The 18,924-nt window shown below is 36.6% G+C and overlaps 2 protein-coding genes across 3 annotated transcripts in view; one reads left to right on the forward strand and one right to left on the reverse strand.

Moving 5' to 3' along the window:
- The window catches only part of anxa3b (annexin A3b), a 255,961-nt gene that overhangs the window by 98,215 nt on the left and 138,822 nt on the right, over nt 1-18,924 (forward strand). The window lies entirely within an intron of this gene.
- On the reverse strand, nt 2,490-16,211 carry LOC309489877 (keratin, type I cytoskeletal 18). The gene is made up of 9 exons (XM_082158818.1): nt 16,083-16,211; nt 14,181-14,578; nt 12,867-12,949; nt 12,628-12,784; nt 11,176-11,340; nt 8,674-8,799; nt 6,905-7,122; nt 4,906-4,937; nt 2,490-2,988 (listed from the first exon to the last, which is right to left on the reverse strand). Exons 2-9 carry the CDS (start codon nt 14,571-14,573, stop codon nt 2,873-2,875), a joined length of 1,290 nt encoding a protein of 429 aa, XP_082014944.1. The 5' UTR covers nt 14,574-14,578; nt 16,083-16,211; the 3' UTR covers nt 2,490-2,872.

Below are 18,924 nucleotides of genomic sequence, written 5' to 3' on the forward strand. Positions count from 1 at the left end.
TGACAGATGTGTAAGTCAGATTTTGAGGCATCATGCATGTCAGTTTGTATGTTTTAGGATCAGGGTGTGTAAGGGAAAGTACATTCACTTTATTCCTACAAATCCCCTCTTGAAGAATCATGTTTCAATGGATGTTTCTTCAAAAGAAACAAGACAGTCTTTTGATCATGTTTGCACTGAACATTTTTGACCCTGTTTAGTATCCATGGAAACAGTGTCAGTGTGGGCAACAGCAAAATTGCTTTGAGTTGGAAGTGGTTAGTGAAATGCATGTTCTCAGCCATCATTTTTCCCACTCATTGCCACGGCTGAACTTTTGGCTAACAACAAGGGTTCCTGTCCAAGAAAAGGTTTTTTAGAGCGTTATTATGATGCAAAACATTATATTCACTTACAAAAAAAAAAAAATGAGTGGTGTTTTCCCATGCCAAATTCATCACCACAATGCTATAGGGTGTTCTGAGTGTTTGCAATGGTTTCTATGTGGTTTCTAAGGTGTTCAAAATGGGTTTGACCATTGCTGTGTGGTTGGTAGGTGATTGCTTACTGTCAAAAGAACTGGAAAAAACTGAGAAAAAACAAGCATTGCTATAAAAAAAAAGAAAAAAAAAAAAAAAATATATATATATATATATATATAATCAATTAATCATGGTTAATCACATCTAACAAAGGTTTTTGTGTGCACAAAAAACTTTTTTGTTATATGCGATTAATTGACAGCACTAAAAAAATATAAAAACAAGAAAAGTTAAAAGTTAAAAAGCATGAATAAAATAATAAATGTAAAAAAAATGGTTGTTGCTGGCCAAAATAACCAGGATTTTATTTTTATTTTATTTTATTTTATTTAAGCTTTTTTATTATTATTATTTTTTTATATATAATTAAAGTAAATATTGTGAATAAAATTAAACTTTAAAAACATATATATTTAAATAATATATTTAACATAAATAACACTAATTGCAGTAATATAAATAACATTAATCAAGTAAAAGTATAAACAGAAGTAAAAACAAAAAAAACTAGAAAAAATCTATAATCAAACCCTCATGGACCTATAAGGCATTAAACAGAGCGTTCCAGTATAGACTCCTAATGGATTCAGGACAGGCTTCTTAGTGAACATCCTGTTGTTCTGCACTGACAGATCATTGCAGGGATCAGTTCACATTGCCGAAGTCTCTAGACGGCCCCCGAATGCCAAACCGCTCTTCAATCCTCACCAGCCTATCCGCCGCTGCGTTCACTGGCCAACAGATCAAATCATCTGAATGAGTCCATTTAGGTGAAGCTGAGGACAATCAGGATGGCGTCACCAATCAGGAAGGGAGTTTCCACAGATCCAATTTACCATAATTCTCAAATTGTGCCATGTGAAAGAACAAGAAGCTTACAGCCATTTTATTTCTAGCTGTGTGCCTCTGAGATCATTACTTAAAAATCTCTATAGTAATACAAGTCCAGTACAGTAAACTTTGATAGGCCTAAATGAATAGCTTTGTTGTCCTGATGTGAACCAGCTACTTGATTTACAGGTTTGCAAGGTTTTACATTCAAATCACAATTCAAAAGTGATTTTGGTTTGCAAAGTGAAAGTTCCCCAGAACGTGCAGGTATTTCTACATCGAGGTATTTTCTAGTTTCATCATACTTGTTGTCACAGTACTGACAGTACGGTATTTGCCTAAATAATTTTTTTTCCTTCCCTGCCATGCAAATCCATACTTTTTATATATCCTACAGAAGACAAAAAGAGGAAGATGACCAAAGAGGATTTGAATGAGACATTTCACCCTTGTTTTGTCTTAAAGTTGCCCTCGCTGTAAACCCGAACAGTGCAATTAACCAAATGAAATGAGTTTATTTCACTCAAATATTACTGAAAGTTCCTTATACTTAATAGAAAAAAGTTAAGTGAACTCAATAACTGATTATACTGAACTGAATGAGTGCAGCAGGACTGCATAAGGAGAATCAAATTAAAAAATATATTTTTTTATTAAAACTCGTTTATTGATTATCCATCACGCATCTCATTCTTGATTTATGGATTAAGCTGGCCACGCTTGTTGTGACAGTGTTAGCCTACTACTTTTTTTGAGCAGGAGAAACATGAGAACCTTGCACTAATTTGACAGAATTTAAACAAATGAAGAATAAATGAATTCAAAATTGTAAAAAGGAGACCGAAAAATTAGTTAAAAAACCAGTCCATCTAAAGATAACTTCTCAGAACATGTTGAAAAGTTGAAATCATTGCCAATGATATGGTAACTTTACATATTATGTAAATTAATATTAATAGTGTTTCTGCAAATAACTGTATCCTGAAAATGGATGCAAATAAATATGATACAATACATTTAATTTTGAAGTATTATTATCTGGTGTTTATATATGTGAATAAAGACAACTATAAGTCATGGGTTCAATTCCCACTGTATACTTTGGATAAAGGTCTTTGGATAAATGGCACAACAAACCCAGTTTGCATGTAATAGTTTTATTATGGATAAAGAGTGGAAGAAATGACAGATAAGCAAACTCTTAAGGTAATAAATTCCTCCTCACTCTACTCTATTTAGAAATAAATATTGCATGCAGAAAGAATAAAGTGTTTTGGTCTGATAAGTTCCTAAAAGCAATAACAGGAGCACTTGTTTCATCCTCAGTTTCAGCTCTTATTCTGATGGCTTTCCTAGTAATTTCAGCTCTTTTGTTGCTTGAGAAAGGAAAGACGATCTCTTTGAAAGACTGGGAATGAAACAAAACTCAGGGGCCCCGTGGGGCCCAAAGGTAATGTGGCTCCTAAATGGACAATAGAGGCTTTTATACGGAGAATCACACAGACGGTCTTGTTCTTGTTTTACTTCTTTGTCTCTTCAATCTGTTCAACTTCACTGGATTCGTCCACCACTTTACCATTGATCATGGTTTGCGTTACCACCTTCACTATCTTCCGGGTACGAACGTCAGGCTCCTCTGTGGATAGAAAGACAGAGACAGAGAGAGATGTTAGCGATATGTCAGATTCCTTTCGCTGTGTGTTGCTGTGGACGGCTCTGTTATGAGAGGCTGCTCTGTTTTCCAGTGTTTAATGTGTCATTAGTTTTCAGTCACAGCCGCTGTGGAGCCCAGGTGAGAGGACAAACGCACTCCCAGAACATTCCAGAGCCACGCTCGGATATCTGATGAATGTTTACCCAACAGTTCAAGATAGCTTAAAGTATACTTAAGCTTCAGGCTCGCTTTCACACTGCTGCCGAATATCAGTCTTTCTGCTGAAAGGGGGCCTTTTGTATGGAAGCTTGTTTCCGCCACTGAATAAAAAAGAAAAAACGTAATTGCAACTTTTTAATCTCGCAATTCTGACTTTATAACACGCAATTGCAAGAAAAAAAGTCAGAATTACGCGAAAAAGTCAGAATTGCTAAATAAAAGTCAGATTTACGAGGAAAAAAATCACTATTGTGAGAAAAAAGTCAGAATTACGAGGAAAAAAGTCAGAATTGCGAGAGAAAAAAAGTCAGAATTACAAAATAAAAGTCCGAATTCCGAGGAAAAAAAATCACTATTGCGAGAAAAAAGTCAGAATTACGAGGAAAAAAATCACTATTGCGAGAAAAAAGTCTGAATTACGAGGAAAAAAGTCAGAATTGCGAGAGAAAAAAAGTCAGAATTGCAAAATAAAAGTCAGAATTACGAGGAAAAAAATCACTATTGCGAGAAAAAAGTCAGAATTACGAGGAAAAAAATCACTATTGCGAGAAAAAAGTCAGAATTACGAGGAAAAAGATCACTATTGCGAGAAAAAAGTCTGAATTACGAGGAAAAAAGTCAGAATTGGGAGAAAAAAAGTCACAATTATCTTTTACATGTTTTTATTCCGTGGCAAAAACAAGCTTCCATACATTTGTGTGTCTCATATAAATACAGAAAAAAAACTTTAACAGTAAATAGCTTTTATTTGTTATTATAGCCGTTTTTAAACGAAAAATTATTTTCTTTACTGCTGCTTTATTTTATTTAACTTCTTGCTTTATTAGAAAATATGCACATTTTGATGAAAACAAATACACTACTGTTCTAAAGTTTTGGGGTTAGTAAGATTTATGTTTTGAAGAAATTATTACTTTTATTCTGCAAGTCCACATTAAATTGATCAAAATGTATTTCTTTTTCAAATAAATGCTGTTCTTTTGAACTTTCTATTCATCAAAGAATCCTGGAAAAATGCATTACATTTTCCACAAAAATGTTAAGAGGCACACCTGTTTTCGACTTTGAAAATAATAATAAATAATAATTAAAATGGAAATTATTTTAATTGTTATTTTTAATTGTAATATTTCACAATATTACTGTTTCTACTGTATTTTTGATCAAATAAATGTGAACATGAGAGACTTTTTTCAAAACGATAAAAAAAAAATCTTACTTCTTACTAAAATCTTACCTTTTAAAAGGTAGGCCTAGTGTGTACGTATGTATAAATAAAAGCTCAAATTTTTCTTAATTTTTTCCCCTCATAAAAAAAAACATTCATTATAATACCATCATCCAAATGTCTCCCCTTTTTATCCATTATCTTATGTTTTGTGATATTTGTCAGTAGAAAAAAAAATCTTAATATGTCATCCTGTTACCATAATTTTCTATTGTAAACAACACTTTGTAGTTTCATGACTTGAGGAAAAGACATCCATTTCTGTGTTTTGTCTGTAGGCATGAGGCGGCAGGTACAACAGAACTATTGCGAGTGTGATATTGCTTAAAACATTTTATTATGCCAATATTTGTTAGAGCTATGCAAATTTTCTCAAATGTTTGTTGAATGCAAGATTAGTTTGTGCATATTTGTTGTAGTGTTTGCTGAATGTAGCGCGTGACAGTACTCACTCTTGGGGGGTGGAGGAGGAATCTCTTTAACCCTGTGAAATAAAACAAGAAACATGAATTAAGTATCAAAACAATCATTAAGCTGCAAAAATCCCAGAAAACAATATCAGTGTCACAAAACATACCAGCATACAGCTGACATTATGGTGAGTAAATAATGACAATTTTATAAGGGTGTCAAAATAAACTTGTTAATTTTGCGATTATTTTTAGCGCATTGAAATTTTTAACACAATTAACGCAACATCCGTTTTTCCCTGGCATCCTTTGGCTGCGTTGCATTATACAGTCACGCTATCATTCATTCAAGTGCTATTAAACCATTAAAGCGCGATAAGACGCAAAAGAGAACTTAAATCTGTACTGGCGGCTCACTGGGTTCACTCACCCGAAACAGATCTTTTCACGTTTGAACCATAGACTGTAAAATAATAAGGACAATTGAAACGGATAATCGAAAATGGGCAAAGAGGCGGATTAGCTGAGGTGACGGCTAACAGACAGCAGACAAACGGCTAGTAGTGCCAGCAGAGCAATCCACCTGTCACTCAAGTGGCCACGCCCTTAATTATGCAGAACTTAAGGCTTAATATAATTTAAACGGATGAGTTATAAAAAAATTCACCCCCCAATTCTGGTAAAATTAGCTATATAGACCAAAACCACTTTTTAAACCAGGCTAAAAAAAAAAAAACATATTAACATGGGGGGGGGGGGGGGGGGGGGGGGGTCTATGGGATTGACGCTCTTTTGGAGCTTGTCTCTAGTGGCCAGTCGATGAATTGCAGTTTAAATCAGTACCGTGCTGGATTCAAGAGAGAGACCGGAAGGTTGCCGCTTGGTTTGAACAGACAAAAGTTTTTGGTCTGCCCTCATCTTTTGGAGAGTACAGCCTTAAACTAGTTTCAAAAGTCTTAATTGAGCATGAAGAGTTGTGAGGGAATAGGATGATGTGTCAGATCTGCGTCATGTGCGTCAGCTCTTAAAGTGACAGCAGCCTAATAAACCTGTGTCGTTAATGTTAAAGGTGAACTAAGTAACTTTTTTTACCTTAACTGAACAGCTTCGGAGTCATTGGAATGGTTATATGACTTATCTCGGGTTGAATGGTGGTCGTTTCGCACCCCCCTGGTGCCCGTGAGCGGAAAATACGCACTTGCAACTTTGAGCCGGCGGGCCGCCGGCCGCTGCGTCAGGAAGTCTCGCGTGATATCAGGTCTCGCGATGTAAACAATTGCTTTACGGCCAAAAGAAATCTGCTAAAATGCTGTCATTATTGCGCTCCCTCACGCTGTCCGAACCCGAATGAAGAAGACGTTTTAAAGAACGTCCCATCTGCTTTGATGTCGTTGATCTATAGCCTCTGGTGTCTGAGAATCACCAACGAGTTTTTACGACAGTGTTGTCAAATATCTATTCCGAAGCTGTGGGGGGAGCTCTAGAGAGAAACCTGCGAGCAAAAAGCGAGAATACAGCGAAGAAGTCCCGAAGCTACTGAGTGCTGCTTTAATCAAAGAACAAAAGACAAAGAGAAAATCACTCGCTGATCTTGGCTAAATAACTTTTGTAGCTTTAATAAGGATAATATTCAATTTATAGTTTATGCATATACAATGTATAGTTTATGTGAAGATTGTTTTACGTTCTCTTAAATCAAAAGTTTATTTATTTAAAGTCAATGTTAAAATAAATGTTAAAAATGATGGCTTTCAGCTTTAATGTTGAATAGCTAAAATTGAGGGAAAAATGCATTTAATAGAGACATCAGAAGCTCTAATGATATCAGTGATATGGGCCTTCATTCATAGTACTTTGGGAAAAGATGCCATTAAACAATGTTGTTTCTACATTAATTGGGAAATTTAATGTGAAGTTATTACAATATAAAAATATTATATTTATACGCGATTAATCGTAATAAATAATAGAAAATGTGTGATTAATGATTTTTTGTAATCGATTGACAGCACTACAAGTTAACAGAACCCGTTGCGCTCACGTTTCCTCCCCCTCCAGCAGCCTCCTATAGGTGGCGATCTCCATCTCCAGGTTCTGCTTGATGCGCAGGAGCTGCTCGTAGTCCGTCTTGTTGCGCTGCATGTCCAGGCGGAGCTGTGACAGGTTTTCCTCCAGCTGGGCCAGGGTCGCCTGCAGTCGCTCCATCTCTATGGTGTACTTCTGCCCCGTCTCACCCAGGTTACCCTCCAGAGCCGACACCTGTCAGGGGAATTTGTTAGTTGAAGCCTAACACGAGTTGATAAGCACATACATTAACACATGGAGCAGTGGTGGTCAAGTGGGAGATTCAACTTTAACCAACTCTTTTCCCAAATTTTTCTGTCCTCCCTTTATAACTGGCAATTATGAGTTTATATCCCCCAATTCTGAAGAAAAATTGTGATTAAAAAAGTCAGAATTGTGAGATAAAAAGATAACAATTATTTATTCTGTGGCGGAAACAAGCTTCCATTCAACAGTTCTGCTCTGGAATTATAGGAAATATTTCCGTTGGAAAATATATTATTGTGTCTAAAATGGTGGTGGTGGTGGTTGAGGAGAGATCCCCTGATATGATTGTAAAGTGGGTGTAAAGTAGTACATAGGAAAGCGCTATATAAATGCCTCATTCTATTCTATTCTTCTAAAATATAACACAATCTTAACTTCTTATTTATTAAACTGTTGTATAAAATCAGTTTGACATTTGCTATTCGGGACAAAAACAGCCCTCGTATGATGTTGCACTCTTTACTCGTGTGATATTTCTTAACTATATCATATCATATTTAAATATATGAAACTCAAATGGGGCATTTTTGCCCTGATATGGCTGTTGATTTAATGTGTTAATATATATATATATATTTTTTATGCTTGGTTTCAAAAGGAATCGTTGCATGATATAAACTGTTACATCCCGAAAATACATGTAAATGTGGGTGTGTGTTTGGTGAATAATTACCATGGAAATGAAGCTATTCCATCAGTAAATAAATACATCGATACTATTTATTTTACATGTAATCATGTTTAAACTGCCAACCACCGGTTAGTGATAAGGTGAACCGTCCAGACAATGAGGCTTCTTTAACTACTGCTCACATGCTGATGAGGAGGAAACCGTTTATACACTTACAGGCCACTATTCCTGCAAAACTTTAATGCACTTAATCTGCTTTCCTTGTCCTTTTGTGTTCCACAGGGGAAAGAACGTCATACACGTTTAGACAGAATTGAGGGCAGATGACTGAATTAGGGCATTAAAAGGTACAATGGCTTAATGCACCTACTTTCACCCTTAAAATATAACAGTACCAGCACAGAAACTACTAAACAACCCCCATGTGAACTCACATCTTTGGCTTATTTACACAAGCGTGACCTGTTGATAGCTACTACATCTGAGATGCTGGGAGTGATCCTGGACTGGCAAGAGACTCAAAGGTCATGAAAACAAGCAAACCTGTTTCTGATTGAACGTTCTGATGGAAGAGTTCCTCTTTGGAGATCTACTTTAAGTAGGGTTTCGACATAATCCAACAACAAACTGTGTCTGTGCTTCTTGCATCGCACATTTGACTCGTGAAAGCAAGTAATGGCATGTGATGGAGCATTTATGGCCTGGGTCATTCAAATAGCCTCGACATAAAGGGCAGGGTTTCACTTTCCAGTGGTAAGCTGTAACTGTATCTGCATTGGCCACGGCTCTAGAGGTTCACTCAGGGAACAGAAATGGTACTTAAAAGGTTCCTCATGCCTGGTTCTGACCTGTTTGTGAAGGCTCTCCAGTTCCACTTCCAGTGTCTGCAGAAAGCGCTGCCTCTCGGTAAGTTCACTCTGAGACCCTCTCAGCGCTTCATTACTCTCACGCACCTGCATATGCACCATCTCCAGCTATACACACACATATACAGGGAAATGGGTTACAAAAGTGTTCTGCATACAAGACCACCATGCAACAGTCCAAAGTGATATATCCTGCTGGAGGTTTGTTGCACTGCAGCACCAATTCAGTTATAATAACATTGTACCATTTACTATAAAGATGATAACCATATTCATTTTCAAATTTTATGACATACATTCAAATAACACCATGGTTCCATATCCAAAAGTATTTTTGAAGTACTTCATGTAAATATCTTGGTTAAACATACTAAAAATGCCAAGCTACCAAGTCATAAAAACATAGTAATACCGCTGTATATTTAAACTGCCGTAAGATAATTTCATGGTTTCAATTACCAACAATACCATGGTATTACCATGGTTCTGTGTCCAAAGGTATTTTTTAAGTACCTTGGAGTACCATGTAAATAACTTGGTTTCATACACAAAAAAATATATCATGGTATTGTTTTTATGTCCAAAAAACATGTTAATACCACAATATTTTTGATACCTTGAAATACCTATACAGTAGGTTATATACTGTACCATAGTTCACATGTATGTGAAAATTCCATATAAAAACAACAACATGGTAATAACCAACACAGTATGTTTAAAGCACCATATGTAAATACTATGGTTACACGTACCAAAAATACCATGGTATATACTTTATTTATTTATCATCCCCAAGGAGGGGCAATTTGTTCCACAGCAGCCATTGGCACAGCCAACACATAAATACAGTAAAAAAAAACAAACACAATTAACCCATAAATATCATCCTGGAAAAGTTGCAAATTGCGATGCTTAGAGCTGGTTCAAGTATTTAACAGCTAATGGTACAAATGATCTTGTGTATCGATTTGACTTTGCCTTTCTAGAGAAGGCAAACCTTCTCCCTGACGGCAAGAGCCGAAACTCTGCGTGTAGAGGGTGATAAGGGTCTGCCAAAATGGCATTTGCCCTCCGGACACACCTAATCTGGTAGACCTGGCTCAGATCATTAAGATTGACACCAATGATCTTCCGACACTGTTTAACAAAGCTTCCCAGCCTATTCTTCCTAATCAAATTAAGATTGCCGAACCAGCAAATCATTGAAAATGTGAGAATTGACTCAACAAATGATGAATAAAACATTTTCATAAGTGAACTTTCAACATTAAAACTCCTCAATTTCCTTAAATAAAACAGTTTTTGATTGACCTTTTTGCAGATCCTATCTGTGTTGGCCTCAAAGGTCAATTTATCATCCAGTATAATTCCCAGGTACTTATACTGACTGACAGTCTCCACTGCTGAGCCATTTATAATGGTACATGGCAAGGCAGATGGTTTCCTACGGAAGTCAAACCGCATGTCTTTAGTTTTTACGACATTTAACTGTAGGAATGACTCCTCACACCATTCTATAAAACTGTCCAAAACTGGACCATGGCCCACCTCATGGTCCTGCAAAAAACTAAGTATCACTGAATCATCAGCATATTTAATTATGGATGATGATTCAGAACTACTGCGGCAGCGATTTGTATACAATACAAATAACAATGGCGATAAGACACACCCCTGGGGTGATCCAGTAAAGCACACCAGGGCCTCAGACAAGGTGCCATTTACACGTACTCTCTGTGTATATTACAATAGTTTCATGTCCAAAAGTATTTTGGAAGTACCTTGAAGAACCATATAAATACCATGCTATAAAAAACATGATATTAAAGTGTCTCCATATTAAAAATAAATAAAAACATGGTAATCCACAGTATTTTTGAAGTACCTTTAAATAACTCGTAAATACCATAGCCAACATGTATTTAAAAAAAAAACATTATTTTGGTTCCATATTAAAAAACATGGTAATAACAGTATTACGTAAATACTATGGTTACATACCAAAAATACCATGGTATTGCAGTAGTTTAATGTCCAAAGGTATTTTGGAAGTACCTTGAAGTACTATATAAATACCATGCTTTAGCTTACAAAAAAATTTGAAAAACATGGTAATAATACCACAGTATTTTCGAAGTACCTTGCCTTCAACTCTGACGACGATGTGAATCGAAAAGATTCTGTCTTTGCATTTGGCCTCTAAATAAAGTCTTTTTTTGCATAAGTACCTTACCTTCACTTTCCAAAAATATCATCATATTACCATGGTAATGTCATAGTACTTTAAAATACTTTGGAGTAACATGTAAATACCATGCTTTAGTGTACAAAAATACCATATACCATTAAACCTGTACAAAAGCACATGGTTGTCCCAAGGTGTTTTTGTAAGTGAAATGTCATCTGGGTCTATAGGAAACTCTAAATGGGGGCTGGCAGACAAGGTACTGTTTATGACCCTGTTCCCATGGGAGCACCAACCTTTTTACGGTACCAATGCTCAGCTTCCTCCTTGTTCTTCTGGACAATGCCTTCATACTGAAACCTGAGGTCGGAGAGAACCGTCCCCAGCTCTGGCCCACGGGCCGCATCCACCTCCACACTGACTTCCTCTTGAGCAACCCGGGCCCTAAGGCTGTCCAATTCCTGCAGAGACAGTGGGAAAACTAATGAGAGAATCAAAGAGACAAGGATGTGGCACGAGTCACGACTAAACAAATTGTGTGATAATATTCTGTGGAACTAATAACAACTGTTAGTCTTGGACTAATGAGACATTTAAGTTTGTGTTTGTTAAATGTGCATGAATTTTGTGTTTGAACATTGGGTTGTGGTTTGTGTGGTGATTTGAGACTGCAGAGTGAATTTGGGGAATTTGATACCACGTGGTGGCACACGGTGGGTGGAAGTTACTTCATTATTAAGTTCTTCTCAATGAATATTTAATAGAGTTTATCTTATGTTACTCACAAAGGGAGCATGCAATGTGCCTCTCACAAAAACAGACAAACACTCCAGATATATTTTGAATATTGTACAACCGTGACACCACACCCTTCTGTCCAAATATACCCTGAGTGTACAGTATGCGTGAGAAAGTATGAGAACGGTACTGTATTTCCTGAACATTATTTATTTTCTATGTCAATGCACCAGCAACAATTGCAAGTACAACAAACACATATTATTTTCGAATGCAATTCACAACAAAACATAACGGCCACTATCACAGACTGTTATTTAGTACTTTTCTTTTTCACATCAACTATTGTCCTTTCAGAGCTGCAGTTTGAAGAGAATCTTGCTGAGCAAGTTAGTTAAACTAGACATGTTTATAGCTAGCAACCTGAATACCTTAATCTGGTTTAATGGCACAGATCTTTAATGGTAACTCTATTGCCCTCTTAAGTACTGGGACTTGTTACTTTCAAAGTAACACAAGAATTCAAGTATTAGTATTTGTACTGCTTCCTTGCACTTGGAATTTGTTGGCCAAGCATTTGCATCTTTGTGTATTTGTGTAAAGCAAGTTTCAGCATTTGACTTCATGCCAGGAGGTTAGTTACGAGGCACATCTTGTGGTTCATTTGACAAAAGAACCACATGGATTGGGTTACAAGTGATTCCTTGTCCTTGTCTATCAAAGCCAACAGAGGTCACCGCTTGACACTCTTCAAGGGTTTGAGACAAGCCTGTCACAGAGGTAACCATCCAATCCATGAATGTATGCAGAAAAGGGGCATTACATTAACAGACAGTTGGAAGGAATGGAAAACCATTGAACTTTGGACTGGCTCACGTCCTACTCTTAATGTACACTAACATGCTACCCCTAGTCTAACAAGTTTGTAGACTGCAGGAATTTTGCACTGTGGAAAAGCAGTTGCTTCTCTATAAGGTGCAGGATTCGTCACTCTGTTTCCACGTCCTTACCTCCTCATGGTTCTTCTTCAGGAAGTAGAGTTCCTCTTTCAGGCTGTCCAGGTCTCCACGGAGCGAGGCGATGATCTGGTCATGGTCTGACTTGGCTTTCTTCAGGGCCACACAGTCCCGCTCCACCGACTGACACATCGCGCTCTCCGTCTCCCATCTGCAAGCACACATCCAGTACATGCCTCCTAAAGTTCCTCAACAGATGTTTAGAAGAGGTTTTGAGAGGTGCGGGCACTCACTTGATTCTGAAATCATCTGCAGCCAGCTTGGCATTATCGATCTCAAGCATGATCCGAGCGTTCTCCAGGGTCTTCTTCCTTAACTGTAAGGTACAGCATGAGAAGATGAATGCCTTCATCTCAAACACATTATTGAAAGCACAAATCAAATTATTATAGTGAGAGTGTAATTAATTATTACACATGGCACAATTACAACTAGAGGTATCCAATCCTGCTCCTGGAAAGTCAGCTTCATGCTTCTCAATATTCAAATGTATGCTTCCGTGTTTCCTTGGTCTAGCCTGTGACCCGGAAACCAATCAAAGTTAGTCAACTTGAAGGACATCTTAATTCTCTAATTGAACCGCAAGGAGGCGAGGAACGAGGAGTGAGGAAGCTTCCAGAGTAACTATGCACAGGTGTATCCTATGTGGAAGTCTTTCTTGTCAAAAAACCTGATACATGTACGATTTCTCCTCCCCTTTCACATCTGTCCCAATAATTTTAATTGGTGTTTTACCTTTGCAGTTTATATAAACCTACATCTCACATATTTCAACAGGGCATCTTGCTTTATTACGGTATTATTTATTAGGAATTTCTAAACCAAACATTAACAAAAGAAAGTGCAGATCACTTGAGCACAGCTGATGACGCTTTGAAGTGACGCTTGAGTGATCAAGAATATTCCAATATACAAATAGGCTTTCCTTCAATTAATCCATCCTCATTTCCTTTCCTTGCATCCCAAGGGGAGTGGAGTTAGGAAGTGAGGAAAGGAAGTGAGGATAAGAAATGAGAAGCACCCCTCGTCTCCACCCCTAATTAAACACAGCCGAACCAGCTAATCAAGGTCTTTATGATCACTCAAAACCTTCGGGCATGTGTGTTGGAGCAGGTAGAAACAAAACCCTGGGGGAAGGTTCCCGTCCAGGAGCAGGATTGGACAGTCCTGTCATAGACGCCACACATGGAGGAACTCAGGATTATGTTGCTTTTCTAAAGGGACAAAATGGTGAGGGGAACTTAATTCACCAGTTCATGGTGCTGTTTGAACTTACAGTAGTACCATTGGGGAACCGGCCGAGTGTTTCAACCATTAGACGACCCCTTTTACAAAGCTATTTATTCAGATTTAAGTATTAGGTTCTTTCCTGCTTTGTTAAAAGGTAACTGTTTAGTCTGACGATAGGTAATCATTTAACTATGTCTGTCTGTTATGGCTAATGATCAGAAACATTGCAGAGCAGACTTTCATGTGTATACCTACACAGTATGAGTCATGCATGTTTTTATGGAGTTCAAAAGGCCTTAAGGGCATTGTCCACATACTTCCTGTTCTAGGGCATGGGCTTGGGCCATCATGGAATCAATATCGTGGCCTTTTGGCACACGGTCCAGCATCAGTTGTTTGATCCTCAGCTCCAGGTCTGCGTTGGACTTCTCCAGAGTGCGAACCTTGTCCAGGTAGTTGGCCAGTCGGCTGTTGAGGCTTTGCATGGCCTCTTTCTCATTGGTGCTGTTACCATGAAGGCCGTTGTGGGACAGATTGCTCAGACCGTTCAGATCTGACATGCTCAATGAGGACGAGCGAGACAGGGGCTTGGAGGCAGCGAACGAGACAGAGGCTTTGGACCGGGCTCGTCCACTGTCCCTCAGAGACATGCTGGAGAAAGAGGGCTGCCGGCCCAGAGAGAAACTCCGTACTGAGAAACTGGACGCCATGACCTCTGAAAGGAGAAATATTACAGTATGTCACACCTGAATGCTCAGTGTTTTTGATGAATGTCTATCACCAAAAAGTTAAATAATATCCTTGTAAAATATCACCATATAAGAAATGGATTGCACAACATTGTTTAATTTAAAAATATACTTACACTATATCAAAATGTATACAACCGTAAATGTAATGTGTGCTTTTAGAATTAAAATAAGCCTAAAACCTCCATCATAGCCAGAAACCTTTTGCTGAAAAAAACTAGTAACAACATTATGCAAAGAAAATCATATTTGGTGTAGAAGAACATCACACATCTCCACCTAACCTCAAGACTTCCAGCTTAAAAATGCTCTTCATACAAATGGACTTTTCAAAAGAAGCTTTTCAAACCAAGAATTTTCCATTGCTCCCCCACGCTGGATTTTACATCTAGAAGTAAACGTCCAAACTCAGTAAAAAATGACTTCTCAACTCTGGGCTGCTTAAGAGAGTTGGTTCACACCTTCCTAATCCATTTATCTCCTGCCATAAAGTGATAACCGTCTGACAGCTTGCTTCTGTAAAAGAGCTCTGGGCTGAGTTTTTCATGCTGATCTGGGACCAGAATCCCAACTCAGTAATGTCAGGGGTGAATCTGACAAAGAAATGTCCGGTTATATTTAAAAAAGAAAAAAGTGTGCATATATATAAAATATAAGACCATTTTGCAATGTGACATTATTAGCATGACAATTAACCACATTTGAAGTCCCAGTAATGAGATATATATATATATATATATATATAAAATTGTACGTATTTATTTTTTCAAATAAGTAATGTTCAAATCTTATTAGGTTTTTTTGGGGGGTGAAATAGATCTCAGATCAGTAGCAGAAACTGAACCAATGCTGAGGAAACAAGTCTTACCCAGTCCAACTATAGCAATAGACATCAGTTGTTTTAAAATACTTCTGTTGAAATGCTTGTACAAACATTTAACTGTTTATGTTTTCTACTTAGTGAAATATTAAGGGCATCAAGCAATGCACAAAACTTCACTGAACGATAAAGATCACATGACATGTAAATGGACACTCTACTGTTCTTTTATGTTGGCACATCAAACAATGAACCTTCTCCAAATGTGAGGTTTGTATAACACATAGATATCAATTAAAAAGGAAACTATTTCTCAAACCATGCACCCAAGAATTTGGAATTACATAGTCACTTATAATTTCTTCAATTTAAATCTATGTAAGTGAATATTAATATAAGTACCAAATTTAATGTGAATCACAACATATACAGTAGTCAACATTTAAGTGGATCAAAACCTTTCATCAAAGTTATACATGAATTTTGAACAATACCGTTCTTGTCTTAGGACAACTTTGCTGAACTTTTTTGATCCACTTCAAATGTTGACTACTGTATAATTCCAAAGTCCAAATATATAATATTAAAATTAAAAGTTGATTTGTATGTGGTTATTTTTTACAAGAGAATAAGTTTAAGAAGATTCATACCTGTTGAAGGGCTCCTGTGGTGAGGGATGTGTACAGCGTTAAGCTGTGGTCAGTTCCTAACGGTGTCCTCATATAGAGCTCAGGACGGGGGGGGAGGCTTACAGCACCTGAACACCTGTGGGCGGAGTCAACCTGACTCTCTCTCTAACTGCAGTTCTTCACATCGCTGTTACTCAAGACACCAGAGATCATGGCTTTAAATATTCAACAGGTTTCTGATGTAACGTGAACAAAGAGAATGAAAAAACAAAGGCTGCTCTATGTGCCTGCAGGATAAGATCTATGAGCCGGAACAATGTCTACTATACTATATTATACAGTGCTTATCGCTCTGAACTAGATCTGAAGGATAGCTTATCTTTTCAGTAGTTTACTTATCAAACTGTGCTCTACTGAACAAAAATGATGGTGGCCTGGCCTAATTTACAGAGGCTACGTTCACACAGAGACTGATTTTGGCTGTCCTGTATTTATGCGCTTAATTAAAATAAAAAATTAATTACAAATTCTGTCATTATTTATTCACCCTCTTGATGTTTCAAAGCTGTATGACTTTATACCTTCTGCTGAAACATAGAAGATATTTTGAAGAAAGTTGGTAATCAAACCATTTTGGTTACCATTGACTTCCACTACTTGGGAAAAAAAAGAAAAAAGTAGTGTCTTCTTTGGTTTGTACATTATTAAAAACCTGCAAGTTTTGAACAGGAATTGTGGTTAAAAATCAAGCTTAATCATATTCCAAAACAAAGCTATTTTCCAGCAGGGAAGAACAACTCGCCTTTTCTTAAGTTTGCAATAAATATAGGCTATATGATACGCACAGTCCGATTAAGTCAAGCTGCTCTGGTTAACACCTTTTAAATGTGCACAACACCAGTGTAATCCTTCTCTCAAACTGTGTCCTGGGAACAGGAGCTGAGTAGCAAACAGAGATCTTTTGTGTCGGCTCTAAACACAATAAGTATCCAGATCTCTGGACTCTCTGGACTCTCAGATGGCTCCACGATTGATTCGATTCACACATCCATGTGTGTTTCAGGTTACATGTTGCCTAGTCCATTTCTTACGTGCCTGTAAACACACATTCTGACATGGACGCTCACCGCAGTGACATTCCTGATCCTCTCTCTCACACTGAGGTTCAGGGTTTCTGCATGTATGAGCAATGGTGAAAGAGTATGTAAAGATTTGGTTCAGTACAGTATAGATTTTTACATTATCTTAAGCAGTTGGGTGTAATTAATTACTACGTAATCTGATTACTGTAATTTAATTACTTTCCCCTTGAAACAGTATAGTAAGGGATTACTTCTGGTGTATTTACATTAAATACTGCTAGACTATAAAACAATTTATATAAAACTACAGTGGATCTAACATAAAATTTTTATGTAAATATGTATGTTTTTGATGTAACCTTCTCCGTTTGAAATACTTTGGTCAGTTGAAGGATAATTTATGCAGTTGTATATTAAAAAAAAGTTAAAAGTGTATTTTCCTGTGTATCCTTGTATTGTTCAACTGGTCGAGGTTGATATGGATTTAGAAAATAATTCGTAATAATCCAATACTTTTCAGAGAGAGTAATTAGTATAGTAATTGATTACTTTTTTAGAGTAACTTACCCAACACTGCATGGTCTTGAGAAAAGAAAATGCTTGTCGAAGCAAAACTCGCCTATAATTTAATTATAATAATTTTGTTTTATTTATAATATTTTATTATACATTATTTATTATAAATATATTGTTTATTATTTATTTATATTATAATTGATCTTCATGCATTTATAAAAATTTACTTTCATAAAATGTAGTCCATAAAAAACACAAAAACAAAAACATTTCATAATATTTTTAAGTGATTAAAACTGATCCAATTGTAATGACTAAATTTATTTTTATATATATAGGGAATTCACTATTTGATCATCTCTCTTGCTCTTTTACGGCACCATGGGTGGGCAAATAGATCCGCAGCATGGAGATATTACAAGGGATGGAAAAGAAAGACAAATTAGCAGCAATTCATACAGTATACAAGCTTTCCGAGCAGCTCAGGTAGATCACAGGTTCTTTCTGTCGGAGTAATTACTCAACATATGTTTGGCTCACATTCATCCCAGAGTCTTTGTTCTGTAATGCCAGGAGCGTGAGTTATTTGTCATATTGAATCCCTTCCTACAACTTTTACTGGAGTACAACATTTCAGTACTACAATGAAAAGAGTTTTGACAGTCCTTAAAGGAGCGGCTCACACAACAATAAAGGTTACATGAATTTTTTATGAAGAATATTCTGGCCACTTTTCTCCATATGATGAAAGTAAAAGTGTCTGTCAGGCTCCAAAAAAATAAAACCCACCACAAAGTATATTTTGCTCTACTTTTGTCTTCTGAAAGTTTTTTGCAAGGAACAGACCAAAATGTAAGTTGTGATACACTGAAAATGTTGATATTCATGTTATCCAGTTGTTATAATATGTATTCATATTTTGAATGATCTTTTGGTAAAACATTGGTAACACTCAATGGTCCACTATAGACATTCTACTACTACAACTACATTCATTCTACTAACTAACTTTGCAACTACACTTATTCTACTAACCCGAACCCCAACCATAACTCTAACAGTCTTATTAATACTCTACTAATACTCTAATGGGAGTTAAATGGCATGTTGCAAAGTTACCATTGAAATAAAGTGTTACCAATCTTTTTACTTGTTTCAGTTTTCATTATAGTTTTAGCTTTAGTAATATTGTTATGTGGTACTTTTATTATTATTTTTAATTTAATTTAATTTTAGTTTTAGCCATTTAGTACTTCAGATTTTTT

Source organism: Leuciscus leuciscus (assembly GCF_965113295.1).
Source record: "Leuciscus leuciscus genome assembly, chromosome: 24".
Classification (NCBI taxonomy): Eukaryota; Metazoa; Chordata; class Actinopteri; order Cypriniformes; family Leuciscidae; genus Leuciscus; species Leuciscus leuciscus.

What these genes read in the sequence shown, in the direction of transcription:
- LOC309489877 (XM_082158818.1), bottom strand. Translation starts at nt 14,573, where the DNA reads ATGGCGTCCAGTTTCTCAGTACGGAGTTTCTCTCTGGGCCGGCAGCCC. An exon ending in TGGAGAGCCTTCACAAACAG is followed by an intron (nt 7,123 to 8,673) that starts GTCAGAACCAGG and finishes TTCCCCTGACAG; the next exon opens with GTGTCGGCTCTGGAGGGTAA. An exon ending in TCCTCCTCCACCCCCCAAGA is followed by an intron (nt 2,989 to 4,905) that starts GTGAGTACTGTC and finishes TTCTATCCACAG; the next exon opens with AGGAGCCTGACGTTCGTACC.